The sequence below is a fragment of the Salvelinus alpinus genome, chromosome 27, assembly GCF_045679555.1.
Source record: "Salvelinus alpinus chromosome 27, SLU_Salpinus.1, whole genome shotgun sequence".
NCBI lineage: Eukaryota > Metazoa > Chordata > Actinopteri > Salmoniformes > Salmonidae > Salvelinus > Salvelinus alpinus.
The window spans coordinates 25,244,637-25,267,279 of NC_092112.1; the positions used below are offsets into that span (position 1 = coordinate 25,244,637).

Here is a 22,643-nt window from a genome sequence, read left to right on the forward strand (position 1 = left end):
TAAGTGACTTCCGCCGAAGTTGGTCCCTCTCCTTGTTCGGGCGGCGTTCTGTGGTCGAAGTCGCAGACTTTCTAGCCATTGTGTCACGCCCTGCCGTAGAGAGCTTTTTATGTCTCTATTTTGGTTTGGTCATGGTGTGATTTGGGTGGGCATTCTATGTTATTTTTTCTATGTTTTGTATTTCTTTGTTTTGGCCGGGTATGGTTCTCAATCAGGGACAGCTGACTATCGTTGTCTCTGATTGGGAACCATACTTAGGTAGCTTTTCCCCACCGATGCTTTGTGGGTAGTTATTTTCTGTTTTGTGTTTCTGCACCTGACAGGACTGTTTCGGTGTCGTGTATTCTCTTTGTTATTTCTGTTTAAGTGTTCAGTTTCAATAAAAGTCATGAACACTCACCACGCTGCGCTTTGGTCCGATTCCTCCTCATCCGACGACGACACCCGTTACAGAACTACCCACCACCAACGGACCAAGCAGCGTGGTATGGAGGAGCAGAGGGTTCAGGACTCCTGGACATTGGAGGAGATATTGGACGGAAAGGGACCCTGGAGACAGGCTGGGGAATATCGCCGTCCGAAAAAGGAGCTGGAGGCAGCTAAAGCTGAGAGGCGGCGATATGAGGCAAGGCAGCGCAGCAGGCACAAGAGGCAGCCCCCCAACATTTTTTGGGGGGGCACACGGGGAGATTGGCGGAGTCAGGCGATAGACCTGAGCCAACTCCCCGTGCTTACCGGAAGCAGCGTGGTACTGGTCAGGCACCGTGTTATGCGGTAAAGTGCACGGTGTTTCCAGTGCGCGCTCATAGCCCGGAGCGCTATATGCCAGCCCCCCGCAAATGCCATGCGAGAGTGGGCATCCAGCCAGGGCGGATTGTGGCAGCTCAGCGCGCTTGGTCTCTGGTGTGCCGTTTCGGCCCAGGGTATCCTGCGCCGGCTATGCGTACTGTGTCTCCGGGGCGCTGGGACTGCTCAGTTCGTCCTATGCCTGCGCTCCACCCGTGCCGGGCTAAAGTGGGCATTGAGCCAAGTGGAGAGGTGCGAGTGGTAAGCACCAGATCTCCAGTGCTCCCCCACAGCCCGGTTCGACCTGTGCCTGCACTCTGGAGGGGCCGGGCTAAAGTGGGCATTCAGCCTGGAGGAGTGGTGCCAAGGCTGCGCACCAGCACTCCAGTGCTCCCGCACAGCCCGGTTCATCCGGTGCCTCCTCTACGCACCAGGCCTCCTGTAGGTCTCCCCAGCCTGGTGGGCCCTGTGGCAGCCCCACGTACCAGGCTGTCTCTGCGTCTCCTCCCTCCAGCGACGGTTACCAGTCCGGAGCCTTCCGAGTCACCCTCCAGTCCGGAGCCTTCCGAGTCACCCTCCAGTCCGGAGCCTTCAGAGTCGCCCTCCAGTCCGGAGCCTCCAGCGACGCCCTCCAGTCCGGAGCCTCCAGCGACGCCCTCCACTCCGGAGCCTCCAACAAGGGTGCCCAGTCCGGGGCTCACAACGAGGTTGCCCAGTCCGGCGCCCGCTATGAGGGTGCCCAGTCCGGGGCCCGCTACGAGGGTGCCCAGTCCGGGGCCCGCTACGAGGGTCCCCAGTCCGAGGCCCGCTACAAGGGTGCCCAGTCCGGGGCCCGCTACGAGGGTCCCCAGTCCGGGGCCTGCTACGAGGGTCCCCAGTCCGGGGCTCGCTACGAGGGTCCCCAGTCCGGGGTCGGCGGCGAGGGTCCCCTCTCTAGAGGCGCCACCTAAGTGGGCCAAGCCAGAGCTGGAGCGGGGTCTACGTCCCGCACCAGAGCCGCCACCGCGGAGAAATGCCCAACCAGACCCTCCCCTATAGGTTCAGGTTTTGCGGCCGGAGTCCGCACCTTTGGGGGGGGGTACTGTCACGCCCTGACCGTAGAAAGCTTTTTATGTCTCTATTTTGGTTTGGTCATGGTGTGATTTGGGTGGGCATTCTATGTTATTTTTTCTATGTTTTGTATTTCTTTGTTTTGGCCGGGTATGGTTCTCAATCAGGGACAGCTGACTTTCGCTGTCTCTGATTGGGAATCATACTTAGGTAGCTCTTCCCCACCGATGCTTTGTGGGTAGTTATTTTCTGTTTTGTGTTTCTGCACCTGACAGGACTGTTTCGGTTTCGTGTATTCTCTTTGTTATTTTTGTTTAAGTGTTCCATTTCAATAAAAGTCATGAACACTCACCACGCTGCGCTTTGGTCCGATTCCTCCTCATCCGACGAAGACACCCGTTACACATTGCTGATCCTCTTTTCATTTTCCTTTTCCTGGTTTTGTCTTGTCTTGTCCACACCTGGTTCCAATCCCATTCATTACATGTTGTGTATTTAACCCTCTGTTCCCCCTCATTGTCCTTGTCGGTGATTGCTTGTTTGTAAGCATTGTGTAAGATATGTTCTGGTGTGCGACGGGTTTTGTACCCACTTGTATTATTTTGTATATTTTGTTTTTCTGAGTTTTTGAGCACTTATTAAACTGCTCCGTTTTATACCAAGTTCGTTCTCCTGCGCCTGACTTCCCTGCCACCAGCACGCACCCTTACACTAAGTGAGTTTCAGAGATTGCCAGAATATGGATGTCATCTGTACCTAGCATATTATTGATTTCATGAACCTTGTTTCTTAAAGCTACCATATCTTAACATGGGGTATATTTAACAATTTTCTGGGAAGTTTGATTGTTTTTCTTGCTTTACTGTACAGTTTAGCAGATCTTATGACATGCTCGGGGTATTTATGTTTGTGCATGGTGACAACATAATTCCTGCTGCTTGAGTTGCAAAACATTTTTTTTTATTTAACCCTTATTTCACGATTTAAATTGACTGAGAACATATTATTTTTTACAACAACGGCTGGAAATTGGATGCTAGGGATGATTAGTCATGAATTACAAACTGGAATATGATTTATTTATTGACTACACAAAGCATAGTCAAACACATTAAAAAAGATGAAAGATTACAGGATACAGATGAACCAAAATAACAATCATGAATAATACAGTGCATACTGTAAGTCAATTTACTGCAAGAACATGTACAGTTATCCATCTTGAAAATCTTAATATTATTTTAGGCAGATTATATTATATAGTCCACTGAAGAAGGTTAGGGATGGGGAAAAAAACTGGAATATCAAACACCTGAGGTATGAAAATGTGATCAAACATACTACTGGATCTCAGATACAGATGGAAATCACAATGTAGAAACATTAACCAAAAACAGGAAAGCATTTATATGTGACTCATTTGTAAAAGAGAAAGTATAATTATCAGATTCTATCCTACATTATGGGACAGTTTCACAGACCCAGATTAAATAAATCCAGGCGTATGTTTAATTATGGTTTATAAACCTTAAACAAAAAATGTGATTTCATGAAAATCCCACATTGCCTCTTTAACCTTGGATTACAGAATATGGTCTGTGATAAAAAATGTAAATGAAGAATATTAACCAAAGTCCAGGAGTAGTTTAGGCCAAATTATCTTTACAGTATTCATTAAATCCAATATAATCCTGGGATAGGCCTAGACTTAATATGTGTCCATAAAGCAGCCCCTATATCATCTCCTAATTTAATTTAACACAGCATTACTATTTTGTTTAACACAGATGACTATTTAGTTTACCACAGTTTACTATTTAGTTTACCACAGTTTACTATTTAGTTTACCACAGATTACTATTTAGTTTACCACAGTTTACTATTTAGTTTACCACAGATTACTATTTAGTTTACCACAGATTACTATTTACTTTAACAAAGCATGACTATTTAATTTAACAAAGCATGACTATTTACTTTAACAAAGCATGACTATTTAATTTAACAAAGCATGACTATTTACTTTAACAAAGCATGACTATTTACTTTAACAAAGCATGACTATTTACTTTAACAAAGCATGACTATTTAATTTAACAAAGCATGACTATTTAATTTAACAAAGCATGACTATTTAATTTAACAAAGCATGACTATTTAATTTAACAAAGCATGACTATTTAATTTAACAAAGCATGACTATTTACCTTAACAAAGCATGACTATTTAATTTAACAAAGCATGACTATTTACTTTAACAAAGCATGACTATTTACTTTAACAAAGCATGACTATTTAATCTAACAAAGCATGACTATTTACTTTAACAAAGCATGACTATTTAATTTAACAAAGCATGACTATTTAATTTAACAAAGCATGACTATTTACCTTAACAAAGCATGACTATTTAATTTAACAAAGCATGACTATTTACTTTAACAAAGCATGACTATTTACTTTAACAAAGCATGACTATTTACTTTAACAAAGCATGACTATTTAATTTAACAAAGCATGACTATTTACCTTAACAAAGCATGACTATTTAATTTAACAAAGCATGACTATTTACTTTAACAAAGCATGACTATTTACTTTAACAAAGCATGACTATTTAATTTAACAAAGCATGACTATTTAATTTAACAAAGCATGACTATTTACTTTAACAAAGCATGACTATTTAATTTAACAAAGCATGACTATTTAATTTAACAAAGCATGACTATTTACTTTAACAAAGCATGACTATTTACTTTAACAAAGCATGACTATTTAATCTAACAAAGCATGACTATTTACTTTAACAAAGCATGACTATTTAATTTAACAAAGCATGACTATTTAATTTAACAAAGCATGACTATTTACCTTAACAAAGCATGACTATTTAATTTAACAAAGCATGACTATTTACTTTAACAAAGCATGACTATTTACTTTAACAAAGCATGACTATTTAATCTAACAAAGCATGACTATTTACTTTAACAAAGCATGACTATTTAATTTAACAAAGCATGACTATTTACCTTAACAAAGCATGACTATTTAATTTAACAAAGCATGACTATTTACTTTAACAAAGCATGACTATTTACTTTAACAAAGCATGACTATTTACTTTAACAAAGCATGACTATTTACTTTAACAAAGCATGACTATTTAATTTAACAAAGCATGACTATTTACCTTAACAAAGCATGACTATTTAATTTAACAAAGCATGACTATTTACTTTAACAAAGCATGACTATTTACTTTAACAAAGCATGACTATTTACTTTAACAAAGCATGACTATTTAATTTAACAAAGCATGACTATTTACCTTAACAAAGCATGACTATTTACTTTAACAAAGCATGACTATTTAATTTAACAAAGCATGAATATTTAGTTTAACAAAGCATGACATTTAAATGCAACAGTGTATAAGGCTCAATGTCATATACAACTGTGAATGTACTGTATAATCAACAGAACTTCAACGACCTAACAGCCTTGGGCTTTGAGCCAAATATCAGCTGCCCTCTGTCTGAAAACAGACTGACGAATACCCAGGAACACAAAGTTAACAAACACGTACAGAGAGATGAATGTGGTGAAAATAGTATTATTATACTCAAAGTCAGTACTAGCTGAAAGTTTTAGTCAAATGCCAGATGGACTGGTCCATTGGAAAATGATTGGCCAGTGTGGGGGCCTGGAGGAAAAGAATGGGCCAGTGTGTTAGAAATGCCAGGGCCAACTTTTGATAACAGTCCGCCAGTGGCTGCTGCTCCCAGTTATGTACAGTGCACATGGAAAGTATTCAGACCCCTTGACTTTTTCCACATTTTGTTATGCTACAGCCTTATTCTAAAATGGATAAAATAAACGTTTCCCGTCATCAATCTACACACAATACCCCACAATGACAAAGCAAAAACAGTTTTGGGGAATTTTCTGCCCCCCAAAACAAAAAACAACTGAAATATCACATTTACATAAATATTCACACCCTTTACTCAGTACTTTGTTAAAGCACATTTGGCAGCGATTACAGCCTCGAGTCTTCTTGAGTATAACACTACACGATTGGCACACCTGTATTTGGGTGGTTTCTCCCATTCTTTTCTGCAGATCCTCTCAAGCTCTGTCAGGTTGGATGGGGAGCGTCGATGCACAGCTATTTTCAAGTTTCTCCAGTGACGTTCGATCGGGTTCAAGTCCGGGCTCTGGCTGGGCCACTCAAGGACATTCAGAGACTTCGCCCGAAGTCACTCGTGCATTGCCTTGGCTGTGTGCTTAGGGTCGTTGTCCTGTTGGAAGGTGAACTTTCATCCCAGTCTGAGGTCCTGAGCGCTCTGGAGCAGGTTTTCAAGGATCTCTCTGTACTTTGCTCTGTTCATCTTATCCTCAATCCTGACCAATCTCCTGGTCCCTGCTGCTGAAAAACATCCCCACAGCATGATGCTGCCACCACCATGCTTCACCGTAAGGATGGCATTGGCCAGGTGATGAGCCGTGCCTGGTTTGCTCCAGATGTTACGCTTGGCATTCATGCCAAATAGTTCAATTTTGGTTTCATCAGACCAGAGAATTTTGTTTCTCATGGTCTGTGAGTCCTTTAGGTGCCTTTTGGCAAACTCCAAGACGGCTGTCATGTGCCTTTTACTGAGGAGTGGCTTGCGCCTGGCCACTCTACCATAAAGGCCTGATTGGTGGAGTGCTGCAGAGATGTTTGTCCTTCTGGAAGGTTCTCCCATCTCCACAGATGAACTCTGGAGCTCTGTCAGAATGACCATCAGGTTCTTGGTCACCTCCCTGACCAAGGCCCTGACCAAGGCCCTTCTCCCCCAATTGCTCAGCTCTAGGAAGAGTCTTGGTGGTTCCAATCTTCCTCCCTTTAAGAATGATGGAGGCCATTGTGTTCTTGGGGACCTTCAATGCTGCAGAAATGTTTTGGTACCCTTCCCCAGGTCTGTGCCCCGACACAATCCTGTCTCAGAGCTCTTCGGACATTTCCTTCAACCTCATGTCTTGGTTTTTGCTCTGACATCCACTGTCAACTGTGGGACCTTATATAGACAGGTGTGTGCCTTTCCAAATCATGTCCAATCAATTGAATTTACCACAGGTGGACTCCAATCAAGCTGTAGAAACATCTCAATGATGATCAATGGAAACAGGATGCACATGAGCTCAATTCCGAGTCTTATAACAAAGGGTCTGAATACTTATGTAAATAAGCTGTTTATGTTTTTTATTTTGTATAAATTAGCAAAGATTTCTGAAACTTGTTTTCGCTTTGTCATTATGGAGTATTGTGTGTAGATGATGAGGATAAAAATATATATATTGTAGAATAAGACTGTAATGTAACAACATTTGGAGAAAGTGTGGGGGGGTCTGAATACTTTCTGAATACACTATGTATTTATGTATGTATGTACTAGATATGGGAGTGGAGAGGCTACAGTATCTCATTAGTGAATATTGCTGGATTTGCTGTGGATAGGTCTACTGCAGTCTCCCCCATGTTCAAATAAAATGTTATTAAATTGCTTTTGAATCCTATAACCCTGTGGCTGATGGTTTAAAAAAGGACTAACAGCAAGGCAAATATTTGTCACACTTATTTGTCAGTACCGGTTTTGGACATATTTATTTGAACAATTGTATTATTGAACAATAGGTTTGAAATATATTTCCAGAAATGATCATTCTATACCCCTTCCTGAACCAACTGTAAAATAATGCATACACCATGGGATTCATAGTTCAATTCCGATATCCAATCCTCATAAATGTTATAGACAAAACTGGTGGGGTAAAGTAACTAATAAAGGGATCAATGCATTGGAGACTGTTGGAGATAAAAGGGTGTCCAGAATTATAGAAATACCCTCATAATGATACCAAGTGTTTTGGTGGCCTTTCTCTGTGATTTGCCTACAGAGTTCTGATTGGTTGTACCATGAATTGAGTGTGCCTTTCTCTGTGCTATAAGGAAAATCTTTAGGTAGATGCTAATCATCCCTACTCCTGGGATGTAGAATGAGATCACTGAAGACAGGGTACTCAATACTTGTGAAACAAAAGAACCACACAGGCAACATATTTATAGGAAAACTTCCAATTCCCCAAATATTGCACTCTGCTTCCTGATCTGCATGTCATGCTTTTCAGTCACATGATCCACTCTATGCTCTGCTTTACAGCAAAGATCAAATTTCAAACGGGCTCAAACCTGGGTACCTGCTGTTTAGTTCAACATCAGCCATTAGACCAAAAACTGTTTAGCTCAACAGCAGCCATTAGATCAAAGATGATTGAGTTAAAAGAAAATCCATTGATACATTTTGTGTTCTTTATGAAAATGTATTCTAAGGTAGGCCTGTGCCACTTTCAAAATATAATCAAATGTAAATAAAAGAGATAGAAATGATTTATAAGTTAAACACAGTTACACGAAAAAGACCTGGCAAGTATTGACAGCAGTAGAATGAGCAGAAGAGGTTTTGTCAAATGCTTCTCTTCATTTGCCTCCTTGAACACATTATCAAATGTGGCCACGTCACTGTTTAGGTTTTAAAAGTTAAGTGCATACTGTTCACACACAGTTTTGAATTATGTTAATGTAGCTTTACAATACATCATGTAGTAGCAAATACATTTATATAGGAAGAATTTCTATTGAATATTTTCAATGTGACAATGAGATTAAGACATTTTCGAAACCATGGATAAAACAGTGCATAGATGATTGGATTTGCAGTAGAATTAAAGTAACCCAGCCAGATAAACACTTCAAAGAGAATAGGTGGTGTGCTAAAGTTTGTGTATGGATCAACTATGGAATTAACAAAGAAAGGCAACCAGCAAAAGATGAAAACACCCACCACAATGCCTAAAGTTTTAGCTGCTTTCCGCTCTGACCGTTTAGACACCACACCTCTACCTCCCTCATTGGAATTATTTTGGCTGTCTTCAATCTTCCTTAGATGTTCTTTTGCCACCAAAAATATTTTGGTATACAAACCCACCATTACAGAGCATGGAAAGAAAAAGGCTATCAATGTGTCTAGGGCGCCCCACAGAGCATTAAGGAAAAGATTACAACTTCCCAGGCAGTATATGGATGCAATGAATTCATCCAGTCCTCTTACATTTGCTTTTGAATATAGTAGGCCATAGGAGTACAATGCAGCAACGGCCCAACTGGCAAAAACCATGAGCCATGCAATTGGTATTGTAATCTTGGTGGAATAGCGAAGTGGACTGCACACAGCCTCATATCGATCTATGGCTATGAATACCAGGTGGAAAATTGAAACAGATGTGAGGAACATATCAAAACTAGAATGCAGCAAACAAAAAGCATCTCCAAAGTACCAGCAGCCCTCCACAGCCCTTATTGTACTAAAAGGCATCACAGTCACTCCAAGCAGCAGGTCTGCAACTGCCAAAGACATTATAAGCATGTTAGTTGGCGTGTGGAGCTGTTTAAAGTGAGCAATGGAGATAATGACCACACCGTTCCCTAGAATAGTGACCAGCATACCTGAAACAAACAAAAAGTATAAAGCAATTTGAACTCCTTCACTGAAGATTTCTCTGGTGCAGGAGGCATTTGATTCTGGATAACAGAACATCTTTGGATCCAGATGTTGATGAGATGAGATATCCATTGCCAAAAACAAAAAGACATTCAAGTTAGAGCTGATCACTTGCAACTGTAGTCACAGGTGCAGGTGTGTGAGTGGTGCTGAATCCAGCACAGTCTTCTTAGAAGAATGACAGAGTTTATATACTGTATTGGACATATTTTGGGCACACCTCTTTCCCAGCTACCAGCCAGTTATAATAGGTTACATGATTTACATCTGTTTATATTATATGTGTATGTTCAAGTAATGTATACCAACAGTATGATAGTGTACTAAGATAATGATGTCATGAGCTCGAAGTTCATTTCGGCCACACAACACAGACTTACTGTTCCAGCAATAGGCACTAGGAGGAGACAAAGAACACTAGTCAACAAGGTGACAGGCACAAGTATCACAAGCATTGAAACATTTATTTCAGGCAAACAGCTTTATTTGAAACAGGTTAAAAGCAGCGATTGTTACATTTTCACTCAAGCTTTATAACTTTGAGTTGCATAACTGTCACATGTTACATCCCACAACAATTCATATATTTATTTGAACACACATCATACAATGTCAACTGAAACTTTACTCAGAATACAATCTAAATCTACAAGAACCCCTGTGAAAGATGTGACCACTGATGATGATTCTCAAAGCCCTCCTGAACCAAGGCACTTCTCCCCCAATTGCTCAGCTCTAGGAAGAATCTTGGTGGTTCCAATCTTCCTCCCTTTAAGAATGATGGAGGCCATTGTGTTCTTGGGGACCTTCAATGCTGCAGTAATGTTTTGGTACCCTTCCCCAGGTCTGTGCCTTGACACAATCCTGTCTCAGAGCTCTTCGGACTTTTCCTTCGACCTCATGTCTTGGTTTTTGCTCTGACATCCACTGTCAACTGTGGGACCTTATATAGACAGGTGTGTGCCTTTCCAAATCATGTCCAATCAATTGAATTTACCACAGGTGGACTCCAATCAAGCTGTAGAAACATCTCAATGATGATCAATGGAAACAGGATGCATATGAGCTCAATTTCGAGTCTCATAGCAAAGGGTCTGAATACTTATGTAAATAAGCTATTTATGTTTTTTATTTTGTATAAATTAGCAAAGATTTCTGAAACTTGTTTTCGCTTTGTCATTATGGAGTATTGTGTGTAGATGATGAGGATAAAAAAAATAATCAATTGTAGAATAAGACTGTAATGTAATAACGTTTGGAAAAATTGTGGGGGGGGGGGTTCAGAATAGTTTCTGAATACACTATGTATTTATGTATGTATGTACTAGATATGGGAGTGGAGAGACTACAGTATCTCATTAGTGAATATTGCTGGATTTCCTGTGGATAGGTCTACTGCAGTCTCCCCCATGTTCAAATAAAATGTTATTAAATTGCTTTTGAATCCTATAACCCTGTGGCTGATGGTTTAAAAAAGGACTAACAGCAAGGCAAATATTTGTCACACTTATTTGTCAGTACCGGTTTTGGACATATTTATTTGAACAATTGTATTATTGAACAATAGGTTTGAAATATATTTCCAGAAATGATCATTCTATACCCCTTCCTGAACCAACTGTAAAATAATGCATACACCATGGGATTCATAGTTCAATTCCGATATCCAATCCTCATAAATGTTATAGACAAAACTGGTGGGGTAAAGTAACTAATAAAGGGATCAATGCATTGGAGACTGTTGGAGATAAAAGGGTGTCCAGAATTATAGAAATACCCTCATAATGATACCAAGTGTTTTGGTGGCCTTTCTCTGTGATTTGCCTACAGAGTTCTGATTGGTTGTACCATGAATTGAGTGTGCCTTTCTCTGTGCTATAAGGAAAATCTTTAGGTAGATGCTAATCATCCCTACTCCTGGGATGTAGAATGAGATCACTGAAGACAGGGTACTCAATACTTGTGAAACAAAAGAACCACACAGGCAACATATTTATAGGAAAACTTCCAATTCCCCAAATATTGCACTCTGCTTCCTGATCTGCATGTCATGCTTTTCAGTCACATGATCCACTCTATGCTCTGCTTTACAGCAAAGATCAAATTTCAAACGGGCTCAAACCTGGGTACCTGCTGTTTAGTTCAACATCAGCCATTAGACCAAAAACTGTTTAGCTCAACAGCAGCCATTAGATCAAAGATGATTGAGTTAAAAGAAAATCCATTGATACATTTTGTGTTCTTTATGAAAATGTATTCTAAGGTAGGCCTGTGCCACTTTCAAAATATAATCAAATGTAAATAAAAGAGATAGAAATGATTTATAAGTTAAACACAGTTACACGAAAAAGACCTGGCAAGTATTGACAGCAGTAGAATGAGCAGAAGAGGTTTTGTCAAATGCTTCTCTTCATTTGCCTCCTTGAACACATTATCAAATGTGGCCACGTCACTGTTTAGGTTTTAAAAGTTAAGTGCATACTGTTCACACACAGTTTTGAATTATGTTAATGTAGCTTTACAATACATCATGTAGTAGCAAATACATTTATATAGGAAGAATTTCTATTGAATATTTTCAATGTGACAATGAGATTAAGACATTTTCGAAACCATGGATAAAACAGTGCATAGATGATTGGATTTGCAGTAGAATTAAAGTAACCCAGCCAGATAAACACTTCAAAGAGAATAGGTGGTGTGCTAAAGTTTGTGTATGGATCAACTATGGAATTAACAAAGAAAGGCAACCAGCAAAAGATGAAAACACCCACCACAATGCCTAAAGTTTTAGCTGCTTTCCGCTCTGACCGTTTAGACACCACACCTCTACCTCCCTCATTGGAATTATTTTGGCTGTCTTCAATCTTCCTTAGATGTTCTTTTGCCACCAAAAATATTTTGGTATACAAACCCACCATTACAGAGCATGGAAAGAAAAAGGCTATCAATGTGTCTAGGGCGCCCCACAGAGCATTAAGGAAAAGATTACAACTTCCCAGGCAGTATATGGATGCAATGAATTCATCCAGTCCTCTTACATTTGCTTTTGAATATAGTAGGCCATAGGAGTACAATGCAGCAACGGCCCAACTGGCAAAAACCATGAGCCATGCAATTGGTATTGTAATCTTGGTGGAATAGCGAAGTGGACTGCACACAGCCTCATATCGATCTATGGCTATGAATACCAGGTGGAAAATTGAAACAGATGTGAGGAACATATCAAAACTAGAATGCAGCAAACAAAAAGCATCTCCAAAGTACCAGCAGCCCTCCACAGCCCTTATTGTACTAAAAGGCATCACAGTCACTCCAAGCAGCAGGTCTGCAACTGCCAAAGACATTATAAGCATGTTAGTTGGCGTGTGGAGCTGTTTAAAGTGAGCAATGGAGATAATGACCACACCGTTCCCTAGAATAGTGACCAGCATACCTGAAACAAACAAAAAGTATAAAGCAATTTGAACTCCTTCACTGAAAATTTCTCTGGTGCAGGAGGCATTTGATTCTGGATAACAGAACATCTTTGGATCCAGATGTTGATGAGATGAGATATCCATTGCCAAAAACAAAAAGACATTCAAGTTAGAGCTGATCACTTGCAACTGTAGTCACAGGTGCAGGTGTGTGAATGGTGCTGAATCCAGCACAGTCTTCTTAGAAGAATGACAGAGTTTATATACTGTATTGGACATATTTTGGGCACACCTCTTTCCCAGCTACCAGCCAGTTATAATAGGTTACATGATTTACATCTGTTTATATTATATGTGTATGTTCAAGTAATGTATACCAACAGTATGATAGTGTACTAAGATAATGATGTCATGAGCTCGAAGTTCATTTCGGCCACACAACACAGACTTACTGTTCCAGCAATAGGCACTAGGAGGAGACAAAGAACACTAGTCAACAAGGTGACAGGCACAAGTATCACAAGCATTGAAACATTTATTTCAGGCAAACAGCTTTATTTGAAACAGGTTAAAAGCAGCGATTGTTACATTTTCACTCAAGCTTTATAACTTTGAGTTGCATAACTGTCACATGTTACATCCCACAACAATTCATATATTTATTTGAACACACATCATACAATGTCAACTGAAACTTTACTCAGAATACAATCTAAATCTACAAGAACCCCTGTGAAAGATGTGACCACTGATGATGATTCTCAAAGCCCTCCTGAACCAAGTGTAAAAGAAAGCATAGACAATAGGGTTAAAAGCAGAGTTCAAATATCCAAACCAAACCAGGGTATCCCCCAACAGCGGGGGGATAGAGTACTCTATGAAAGGGTCAATGATGAGGCACAAGGAAAAGGGACTCCAGCAGATTAGAAACACTCCAACTACTATTGCAAGAATATTTGCCCCTCGTCTTTCTCTACGTCCAGAGTCTGCCTCTTTAAACTGACGAGATAAATCTTTAATGGACCTGGCCTGAGCCCTGGCAACCCAATATATCTTGGAATATATACAAATCAAGATCGTGCCTGGGATGTAAAAACAGAAGGAGGATACTACTACAGCTGCCACTGGACTAAAGAACACCTGACAGCCTCCAATGCACTTGACATGTGTTTCATAGAAATCCTCCCTGCCTTTCAGATTGATCTCAGGGAAGATCATTCCATAAGCAAAAATGGCAGGGACCAGCCAACTGGTGGTGATCATGATCAATACAGTGTTATTGGTGATGATCAGTCTGTATGATAGTGGCCTGCAGACAGCAAAGTAACGGTCAATGGAGATGAAGGATAGATGGAAGATGGAGGATGTGCTCAGCATAATATCAGTGCTGGTGTGGAGCTTACACAGAAACCCTCCTAGGTACCAACAGCCCTGGACAGAGCGCACAGCACTGCACGGCATTACAAACACTCCCAGAAGGAGGTCACACACAGCCAGGGAGACGAGCAGTTGGTTTACAGAGGTTTGGAGCTGCTTGAAGTGTGCAATGGAGGTGATGACCAGAAGGTTCCCAATAACAGTCACCAATATGGCCAACACCATCGATGTGAACATCGGAACCTGAACGCTCAGGGGTCGAGCAAACCTCACACACGATCCACTCAAAGACTCGTAGCAGAAAAGAGTCTGTGATTTCACAGTACTGTTGAGGTTCGAAGTATTTGAGAAGTCCATTCTACCTGGTGTTTTAGGCCTAGAGACAAGGAACAATTTGATCACATCTTTAAATGTGTTTTTCAACATTTTTCATGTTTTCATCGGTCATCTACATTTTTGTTTGCAAAAATTAACTGGACTTACTTTCAATGAAAGTTTTGTAAGAATAGTGTTACTGTAACAGACGGAACACTGAACTGCTAGTCCAAAACGTTGTCTGAGTCAGATTATTGAGCTTCTGAAAATACAACACATCCTGCTGATAATGCTTCCCATCGGAATCCAGTTTATTTCTAAAAATAACACAAATGAGGACAATGCACTTGAGGGAAAAATGGCTATGGTAACACATTCCAAAATAAATAGTAAGCCATTATTACCTTCATGAAATAGTTACACATTTAATAAACACAGTTTTTATCAAACTTTTATACTATATATTCATAGTATGTAAATGTAATCCTGCAACTTGAACAACTACTTCCATACGTAACTAGTATCATCAACATTTTCACATACCATAAGTTAATGAAGCAAAATTATGAAAGCATCAAATAGTCATATGTGGTTCTTGTTTGAAAGGTCACAAAGAAAGAAAAGTGTTGGAATGTCATCTTTCTTATTCTTGTTCCTTTGAAAATACAAAAAAGTAGTATGACTAAAACCTCAAACCCATACTCACCTTAATATCTACAAATATTGTGCATGTATTTCATTAGTTCTCAGCAATCAATACCTCAATCCGTATGTGTCCATGGGAAGCACTCAGAACGAAAGGTGGTTGATTTTGAGCTCTGGTCAGGATCCTTTCAGCTGGGGGAAACAAAGAGACAAGTAAACACTGTAGTCATGTTGACTTGTTGAACAATTGGTTATGAAATGATGGTGTGTTATATAGATCATGCATATAAAAAGTTTAATCTCACCTAATGATAGTCAGCAAACCATGCACGACCTCCTTCAGTCTCAGGCTCTACAAGCACCTAGACTTTCCTCTGAGCATTATATAAACAGACGGATGCTGTTAAAGGGACGCCCCAAAATTGATCACAACAACATTTTGGAACTGTTTAGTATTCTGTCTGCTCCACAGCCAATGAAATCATGGTTTTATTCTGTGGAGACTCCTACTGTATGTTGTTCACTGTGTCTGATGAGTCCACGTGATTCAGTTGGCAACAGATATTCAACAATTATGGGCCCAGTTGTAATAAACAATTAGCATTGTAACAATGCAGGATTGTGTGTCATAATCTGCCAAGATGGCAATCAAGCGTAAGCAAGGATAGCACATCTAATTCTTCAAGAATGAATGAGTTTACTTTATACTGCATGACCATGACCAAATTACAATTGAACAACAGAGGTAGTGTGTGACCTCTATGACCTGTGTCATGGCAACCATTTGATGCCACGGCTTTCAGATGAGTCTTCTATCAAAGTAATGAGTCTGGTAAATAGGGGGTCAAATGCACGTACCAGAGGGCCCTGTTAGCACCTATAATCTGACTTCACCTTTAATGATGATGCCATTCCCACAGGTGTCTCGCCACTCAGGAACGTGTTGATAAACAATTGTGGTGATGTCATGTTTGGCAGTTTATACTCATTTTGATTAGGTTCTGATCATGCAACAAAGAGGCAATGTCGAATTTGAAAAAACAACAAAGCTGACCCCCTGCCACTAGGGCTGTAGAAATGTAGCCCCTCTTCAATTTAATTGAGCAGAACCCCTAACCCTAGCTTCTTGTCTAGCCTAACCCTAACCATAACCCTAACCCTAGTTAGCATTGGCTCGCGAAACTACCTCTAATTTCATTCATACTGGACACAGATACATAAAAATGGTATCCACAAGTTAATCTCACTCTGGAAGTAGTTGAAGTGCCTAATTGCCAAAATCCCAAAGTCCCAAAGTATCCATTTAACCTACTATATGATATTAGCACAGATTTTACTTCAACAAATATAATCTGTTTAAAATAATATGAAGATTTTTCAGATGGATAATTGAGCATGTGCATGCTGTAAATGTACCTACATTTTAATATACTGTAGTATACATTATTGTGTTTTTGGTTCATCTGTAACAAGTTTTCAGTTGTTTAAAAAAACATGTGTGACTTTGCTTTGTGTACCAAATAATTAAATAATATTCCAGGTTCTGATTCATTGTTTCGCAGCTCAAGCAGCAGGAATTATGTTGTTTATAAATGACATTGTGAAAACATGTGTGCATTAAGGTGATATTCATACCATTACAGATGTATGGACTTTGTGATACCATATAGATGATGTAATGCATTATAGATGACGCCAAGGGAAATACTGTACTATGACTATTGACTGTTTTTAGTGTCTCAAAACTATATTTGAGTGTTGTTGTTTTTTTGTATTGTAAACTATTATATCATTGTGGAGTGACACTAAAAGGTTCAATGCAGCCATTTTTAGCTCAATATCAAATCATTTCTGGGTAACAATGATGTACCTTACTGTGATTGATTTAAATTAAAATGGTCAAAAAGAACTTCTTACCGTAGAGCATTTTCTCAATCAAGATTTTTGCTAGGACTGTCTGGGAGTGGTCTGAGTGGGGAGGGGAAAACTGAAGGCTAGCTGTTATTGGCAGAGAGGTTTGGAACTCTCGTATTGGTTAACTAATAACTAATTAATAACTATTAACTCATTTGGAGATGTCACCAGGCAGGCCAAAACTCAATCCCATCAAAACAGAGATAAAAATGGCTGCATTGGGCCATTAAGAAATGTTTCTAACTCTACCATTCTGGGGAAGTAGATATAGGGCCTCATTGCCAAAATCACGAAGTATCCCTTTAAAGATGGGAAAACAAACAGGAATATCAAACATCTGAGGTACGAAAAACTGTTCAAACGTGCTACACACCCTGCTTGCATCTCAGATACAGATGCAAATCAGAATGTAGATACATGAACCAAAAAGGATAAAATGTATTAATAAATAGAGAAATAGAGAAATAAATACATAAATAGAATATATGACTCATTTGTGAAGTAGAAAGCATAATCATTGCATTCTAACCTACATTATGGGCCATTTTCACAGACCCAGATGAATCTGTGTATTGTATGCATGCTGTTGGTCAGTTGTTATGAGACAGAGGAAAATTAAGCAATATATCATGCGAAGTATAAAGTACGATCTGCAAAAATAGTCAAAATATCACAGAAAACATCACACATTATCAACACAAATAATATTTAAATAATCTTTAAATAATTAAAATAATATCTCGTAAATTAAAACATCTTTCCACCATAGATAACATAATTTATGCTGCTTGAGTTGCATAACAAATTGTATGTATGTACATACAGTAACAGTCAAAAGTTTGGACACACCTACTCATTCAAGGGTTTTTCTTTATTTTTACTATTTTCTACATTGTAGAATAATAGTGAAGACATCAGAACTATGAAATAACACTTATGGAATCATGTAGTAATGAAAGAAGTGTTAAACAAATGAAAAAATATTTTATATTTGAGATTCTTCAAAGTAGCCACCATTTGCCTTGATGACAGCTTTGCACACTCTTGGCATTCTCTCAACCAGCTTCATGAGGTAGTCAGCTGGAATGCATTTCAATTAACAGGTGTGCCTTGTTAAAAGTTAATCTGTGGATTTTTTTTCCTTCTTAATGCGCTTTAGCCAATCAGTTGTGTTGTGACAAGGTAGGGGTGGTATACAGAAGATAGCTCTATTTGGTAAAAGACCAAGTAGATATTATGGCAAGAACAGCTCAAATAAGCAAAGATAAATAACAGTCCATCATTACTTAATGACATGAAGGTCAGTCAATCCGGAACATTTCAAGAACTTTGACATTTTCGTCAAATGCAGTCGTAAAAACAATCAAGCGCTATGATGAAATTGGCTCTCATGAGGACCGCCACAGGAAAGGAAGACCAAGAGTTACCTCTGCTGCAGAGGATACGTTCATTAAAGTTAGCAGCCTCAGAAATTGCAGTCCAAATAAATGCTTCATAGAGGTCGAGTAACAGACACATCTCAACATCAACTGTTCAGAGGAGACTGCGTGAATCAGGCCTTCATGGTCGAATTGCTGCAAAGAAACCACCACTAAAGGACACCAATATGAAGAGGAGACTTGCTTGGGCCAAGAAACATGAGCAATGGACATTAGACCGGTGGAAATCTATCCTTTGGTCTGATGAGTCCAAATTTGTGATTTTTGGTTCCGAACGCTGTGTCTTTGTGAGACACAGAGTAGGTGAATGGATGATCTCCGCATGTGTGGTTCCCACCGTGAAGCATGGAGAATGAGGTGTGATGGTGTGTGGGTGCTTTGTTGGTGACATTGTCAGTGATTTATTTAGAATTCAAGGCACACGTAATCAGCATGGCTGCCACAGCATTCTGCAGCGATACGCCATCAAATCAAATCAAATCAGATGTATTTATATAGCCCTTTTAACATCAGCTGATATCTCAAAGTGCTGTACAGAAACCTAGCCTAAAACCCCAAACAGCAAGCAATGCAGGTGTAAAAGCATGGTGGCTTGGAAAAACTCCCTAGAAAGGCCAAAACCTAGGAAGAAACCTAGAGAGGAACCAGGCTATGATGGGTGGCCAGTCATCTTCTAGCTGTGTCGGGTGGAGATTATAACAGAACATGGCCAAGATGTTCAAATGTTCATAAATGACCAGCATGGTCAAATAATAGTAATCACAGTGGTTGTCGAGGGTGCAACAGGTCAGCACGGCCAGGTGGACTGGGGACAGCAAAGAGTCATCATGCCAGGTAGTCCTGAGGCATGGTCCTAGGGCTCAGGTCCTCCTCCGAGAGAAAGAAAGATAGAAAGAGAGAATTAGAGAGAGCATACTTAAATTCACACAGGACACCGGATAAGACAGGAGAAATACTCCAGATATAACAGACTAACCCTAGCCCCCCGACACATAAACTACTGCAGCATAAATACTGGAGGCTGAGACAGGAGGGGTCAGGAGACACTGTGGCCCCATCCGATTATACCCCCGGACAGGGACAAACAGGCAGGATATAACCCCACCCACTTTGCCAAAGCACAGCCCCCACACCACTAGAGGGATATCTTCAACCACCAACTTACCATCCTGAGACAAGGCCGAGTATAGCCCACAAAGATCTCCGCCACGGCACATCCCAAGGGGGGGCGCCAACCCAGACAGGAAGATGACGTTAGTGACTCAACCCACTCAAGTGACGCACCCCTCCTAGGGACAGCATGGAAGAGCACCAGTAGGCCAGTGACTCAGCCCCTGTAATAGGGTTAGGGCAGAGAATCACAGTTTAAAGAGGGGAACCGGGCCAGGCAGAGACAGCAAGGGTGGTTCGTTGCTCCAGTGCCTTTCCGTTCACCTTCACACTCCTGGGCCAGACTACACTCAATCATAGGACCTACTGAAGAGATGAGTCTTCAATAAAGACTTAAAGGTCATGACCGAGTCTGTGTCACTCAGTAAATCCTTAATCAGCCCTAGCCTTAACAGGAAGCCAATGCAGAGAGGCTAGCACTGGAGTAATATGATAATTGTTTTTGTTCTAGTCAGGATTCTAGCAGCCATGTTTAGCACTAACTGAAGTTTATTTAGTGCTTAATCCGGGTAGCCGGAGAGTAGAGCATTGCAGTAGCCTAATCTAGAAGTGACAAAAGCATTTTCTGCATTATTTTTGGACAACAAGTTTCAGATTTCTGCAGTTACAAAGATGGAAAAATGCTGTCCTTGAAATATTCTTGATATTTTCGTCAGAAGAGAGATCAGGGTCCAGAGTAACGCAGAGGTCCTTCATAGTTTTATTTGAGGCGACTGTACAACCATCAAGATTCATTTACAGATTCAACAGCAGATCTCTTTGTTTCTTGGGACCTACAACTAGCGTCTCTGTTTTGTACGAGTTTAAAAGTAAAACAGTTACCTCCATCCACTTCCTTATGTCTGAAACACAGAGGACAAACCATCCACAGAGACAAAATTATATCTTTCAGACAGATAATATCTAAACCAGGAAAGAACTTTTCCATGTAGACCAATTAAGGTTTCTAATCTCTCCAAAAGAATGTGGTCATCGATGGTGTCAAAAGCAGCGCTAAGGTCTAGGAGCACGAGGACAGATGCAGAGCCTTGGTCTAAATCCAGACTGAAGCATTTCGTATACATTATTTGTATTCAGGAAGGCAGTGAATCCCCCATTTAAAAAAAATGGGGGATTCGATATAGGCAGATAGTTTTTTATATTTTCCGGGTCAAGGTTTGGCAGGAAGTAGCTCTTTCAGTAGTTTAGTTGGAATAGGGTCCAGTATGCAGCTTGACAGTTTAGAGGCCATGACTATTTTCATGAATGTGTCAAGAGATACAGGATTAAAAAACTTGAGTGTCTCCATTGATCCTAGGTCCTTGCAGTTCTGTGCAGACTAAGGACAACTGAGCTTTGGAGAAATATGCAGATTCAAAGTATGTCCGTAATTTGCTTTCAAATGATCATGATCTTTTCATCAAAGAAGTTCATGAATTTATCACTGCTGAAGTGAAAGCTATCCTCTCTTGTTGAATGCTGCTTTTTAGTTAGCTTTGCGACAGTATAAAAAATACATTTTGTATTGTTCTTATTCTCCTCAATTAGGTTGGAAAAATAGGATGATTGAGCAGCAGTGAGGGCTCTTTGATATTGCACAATACTGTCTTTCCAAGCTTTCCAAGGAAGACTTCCAGTTTGGTGGAGCACCATTTCCGTTCCAATTTTCTGGAATCTTGCTTCAGGGCTCTGTGTTTTCTGTATACCAGGGAGCAAATTTCTTGTGACAAATGTTTTTAGGGGTGCGACTGCATCTAGGGTATTACGCAAGCTTAAATTAAGATCCTCAGTTAGGTGGTTAACCAATTTTTATACTCCAACGTCCTTTGGTAGGTGGAGGGAGTCTGGAAAGGCATTTAGAAATCTTTGGATTGTCCGAGAATTTATAGCACTGCTTTTGCTGATCCTTGGTGTCTGAGCAGACTATTTGTTGCGATTGCAAACGTAATAAAATGATGGTCCGATAGTCCAGGATTATGAGAAAAACATTTAGATCCACAATATTTTTTTCCACAGGACAAAACTAGATCCAGGGTATTACTGTGGCAATGAGTAAGTCCCGAGACATGTTGAACAAAACCAACTGAGTTGATGATGGCTCCGAAATAGTTTTGGAGTAGGTCTGTGGACTTTTCCATGTGAATATTAAAGTCACCAAAAATGTTAATATTATCTGCCATGACTACAAGGTCCGATAGGAATTCAGGGAACTCAGTGAGGAACGCTGTATATGGCCCAGGAGGCCTGTAAACAGAAGCTATAGGCAGAATGTTTATGTTTGGAAAAATAACGTTCCCAAGGTAAACGGACTATTTCTCAGGCTCAGATATTAGAATATGCATAGAATTGACAGATTAGGATAGAAAATACTCTGTTTCCAAAACTGTCAAAATATTGTCTGTGAGTATAACATAACTTATTTTGCAGGCGAAAACCTGAGGAACTCCAACCCGGAAGTGCATTTATTTTATTTTATCCCTGTTCCATTGCTTGCCCCTCCTCCATTTAAAGGCGTATCAACCAGATTCCTTTTCCAATGGCTTCCTCAGGCTGTGACCAGGCTTTAGACATAGTTTCAAGCTTTTATTTTGAAAAATGAGTGAGATTTATCAGAACGCGTCAGGTGTCCTTTGATTAGTTCCTGCGCAGGAGAGATGTGGCTCGACATTTTCTTTCTCTGTAGTATTGAACAGTTTACCGTCCGGTTGAAATATGATCGATTATGTATGTTAAAAACAACCTGAGGATTGATTATAAAAAACCTTTGACATGTTTCTACGAACATTACGGATACTTTTTGGAATTTTCGTCTGCCCTTCAGGACCGGAACGAGCCTGTGGTTTTCTGAACATAACGCGCAAACCAAATGGCGGTTTTTGGTTATAAAACTAATCTTTATCGAACAAAAATAACATTTATTGTGTAACTGGGAGTCTCGTGAG

General features: G+C 40.0%; 3 protein-coding genes across 7 annotated transcripts; all 3 read right to left on the reverse strand.

Annotated features, from left to right (window-relative positions):
- Positions 1 to 7,343: 7,343 nt before the first annotated feature.
- Positions 7,344 to 9,763, reverse strand: LOC139556240 (trace amine-associated receptor 13c-like). Its single transcript, XM_071369904.1, has one exon. The coding sequence runs from the start codon at positions 9,513 to 9,515 to the stop codon at positions 8,481 to 8,483; it is 1,035 nt and encodes a 344-aa protein (XP_071226005.1). The 5' UTR covers positions 9,516 to 9,763; the 3' UTR covers positions 7,344 to 8,480.
- A 125-nt stretch (positions 9,764 to 9,888) lies between these two features.
- On the reverse strand, positions 9,889 to 13,269 carry LOC139556239 (trace amine-associated receptor 13c-like). Its single transcript, XM_071369903.1, has one exon. It carries the CDS (start codon positions 13,004 to 13,006, stop codon positions 11,972 to 11,974), a length of 1,035 nt encoding a protein of 344 aa, XP_071226004.1. The 5' UTR covers positions 13,007 to 13,269; the 3' UTR covers positions 9,889 to 11,971.
- Positions 13,270 to 13,396: 127 nt separating this feature from the next.
- On the reverse strand, positions 13,397 to 15,602 carry LOC139556238 (trace amine-associated receptor 1-like). 5 transcript variants are annotated; one of them, XM_071369902.1, is made up of 4 exons: positions 15,505 to 15,543; positions 15,315 to 15,391; positions 14,723 to 14,816; positions 13,397 to 14,615 (listed from the first exon to the last, which is right to left on the reverse strand). In XM_071369902.1, exon 4 carries the CDS (start codon positions 14,594 to 14,596, stop codon positions 13,559 to 13,561), a length of 1,038 nt encoding a protein of 345 aa, XP_071226003.1. In that variant the 5' UTR covers positions 14,597 to 14,615; positions 14,723 to 14,816; positions 15,315 to 15,391; positions 15,505 to 15,543; the 3' UTR covers positions 13,397 to 13,558. The 5 variants fall into 5 exon arrangements, with proteins under 5 accessions (XP_071226003.1, XP_071226002.1, XP_071225999.1 ...); XM_071369901.1 differs by lacking the exon at positions 14,723 to 14,816 and having other exon boundaries at positions 15,505 to 15,602; XM_071369898.1 differs by having other exon boundaries at positions 13,397 to 14,816.
- Between the last annotated feature and the right edge of the window lie 7,041 nt (positions 15,603 to 22,643).

Coding starts and splice junctions, on each gene's coding strand:
- LOC139556239 (XM_071369903.1), bottom strand. CDS start 13,006: ATGGATATCTCATCTCATCAACATCTGGATCCAAAGATGTTCTGTTAT.
- LOC139556238 (XM_071369898.1), bottom strand. CDS start 14,665: ATGTTGAAAAACACATTTAAAGATGTGATCAAATTGTTCCTTGTCTCT.
- LOC139556240 (XM_071369904.1), bottom strand. CDS start 9,515: ATGGATATCTCATCTCATCAACATCTGGATCCAAAGATGTTCTGTTAT.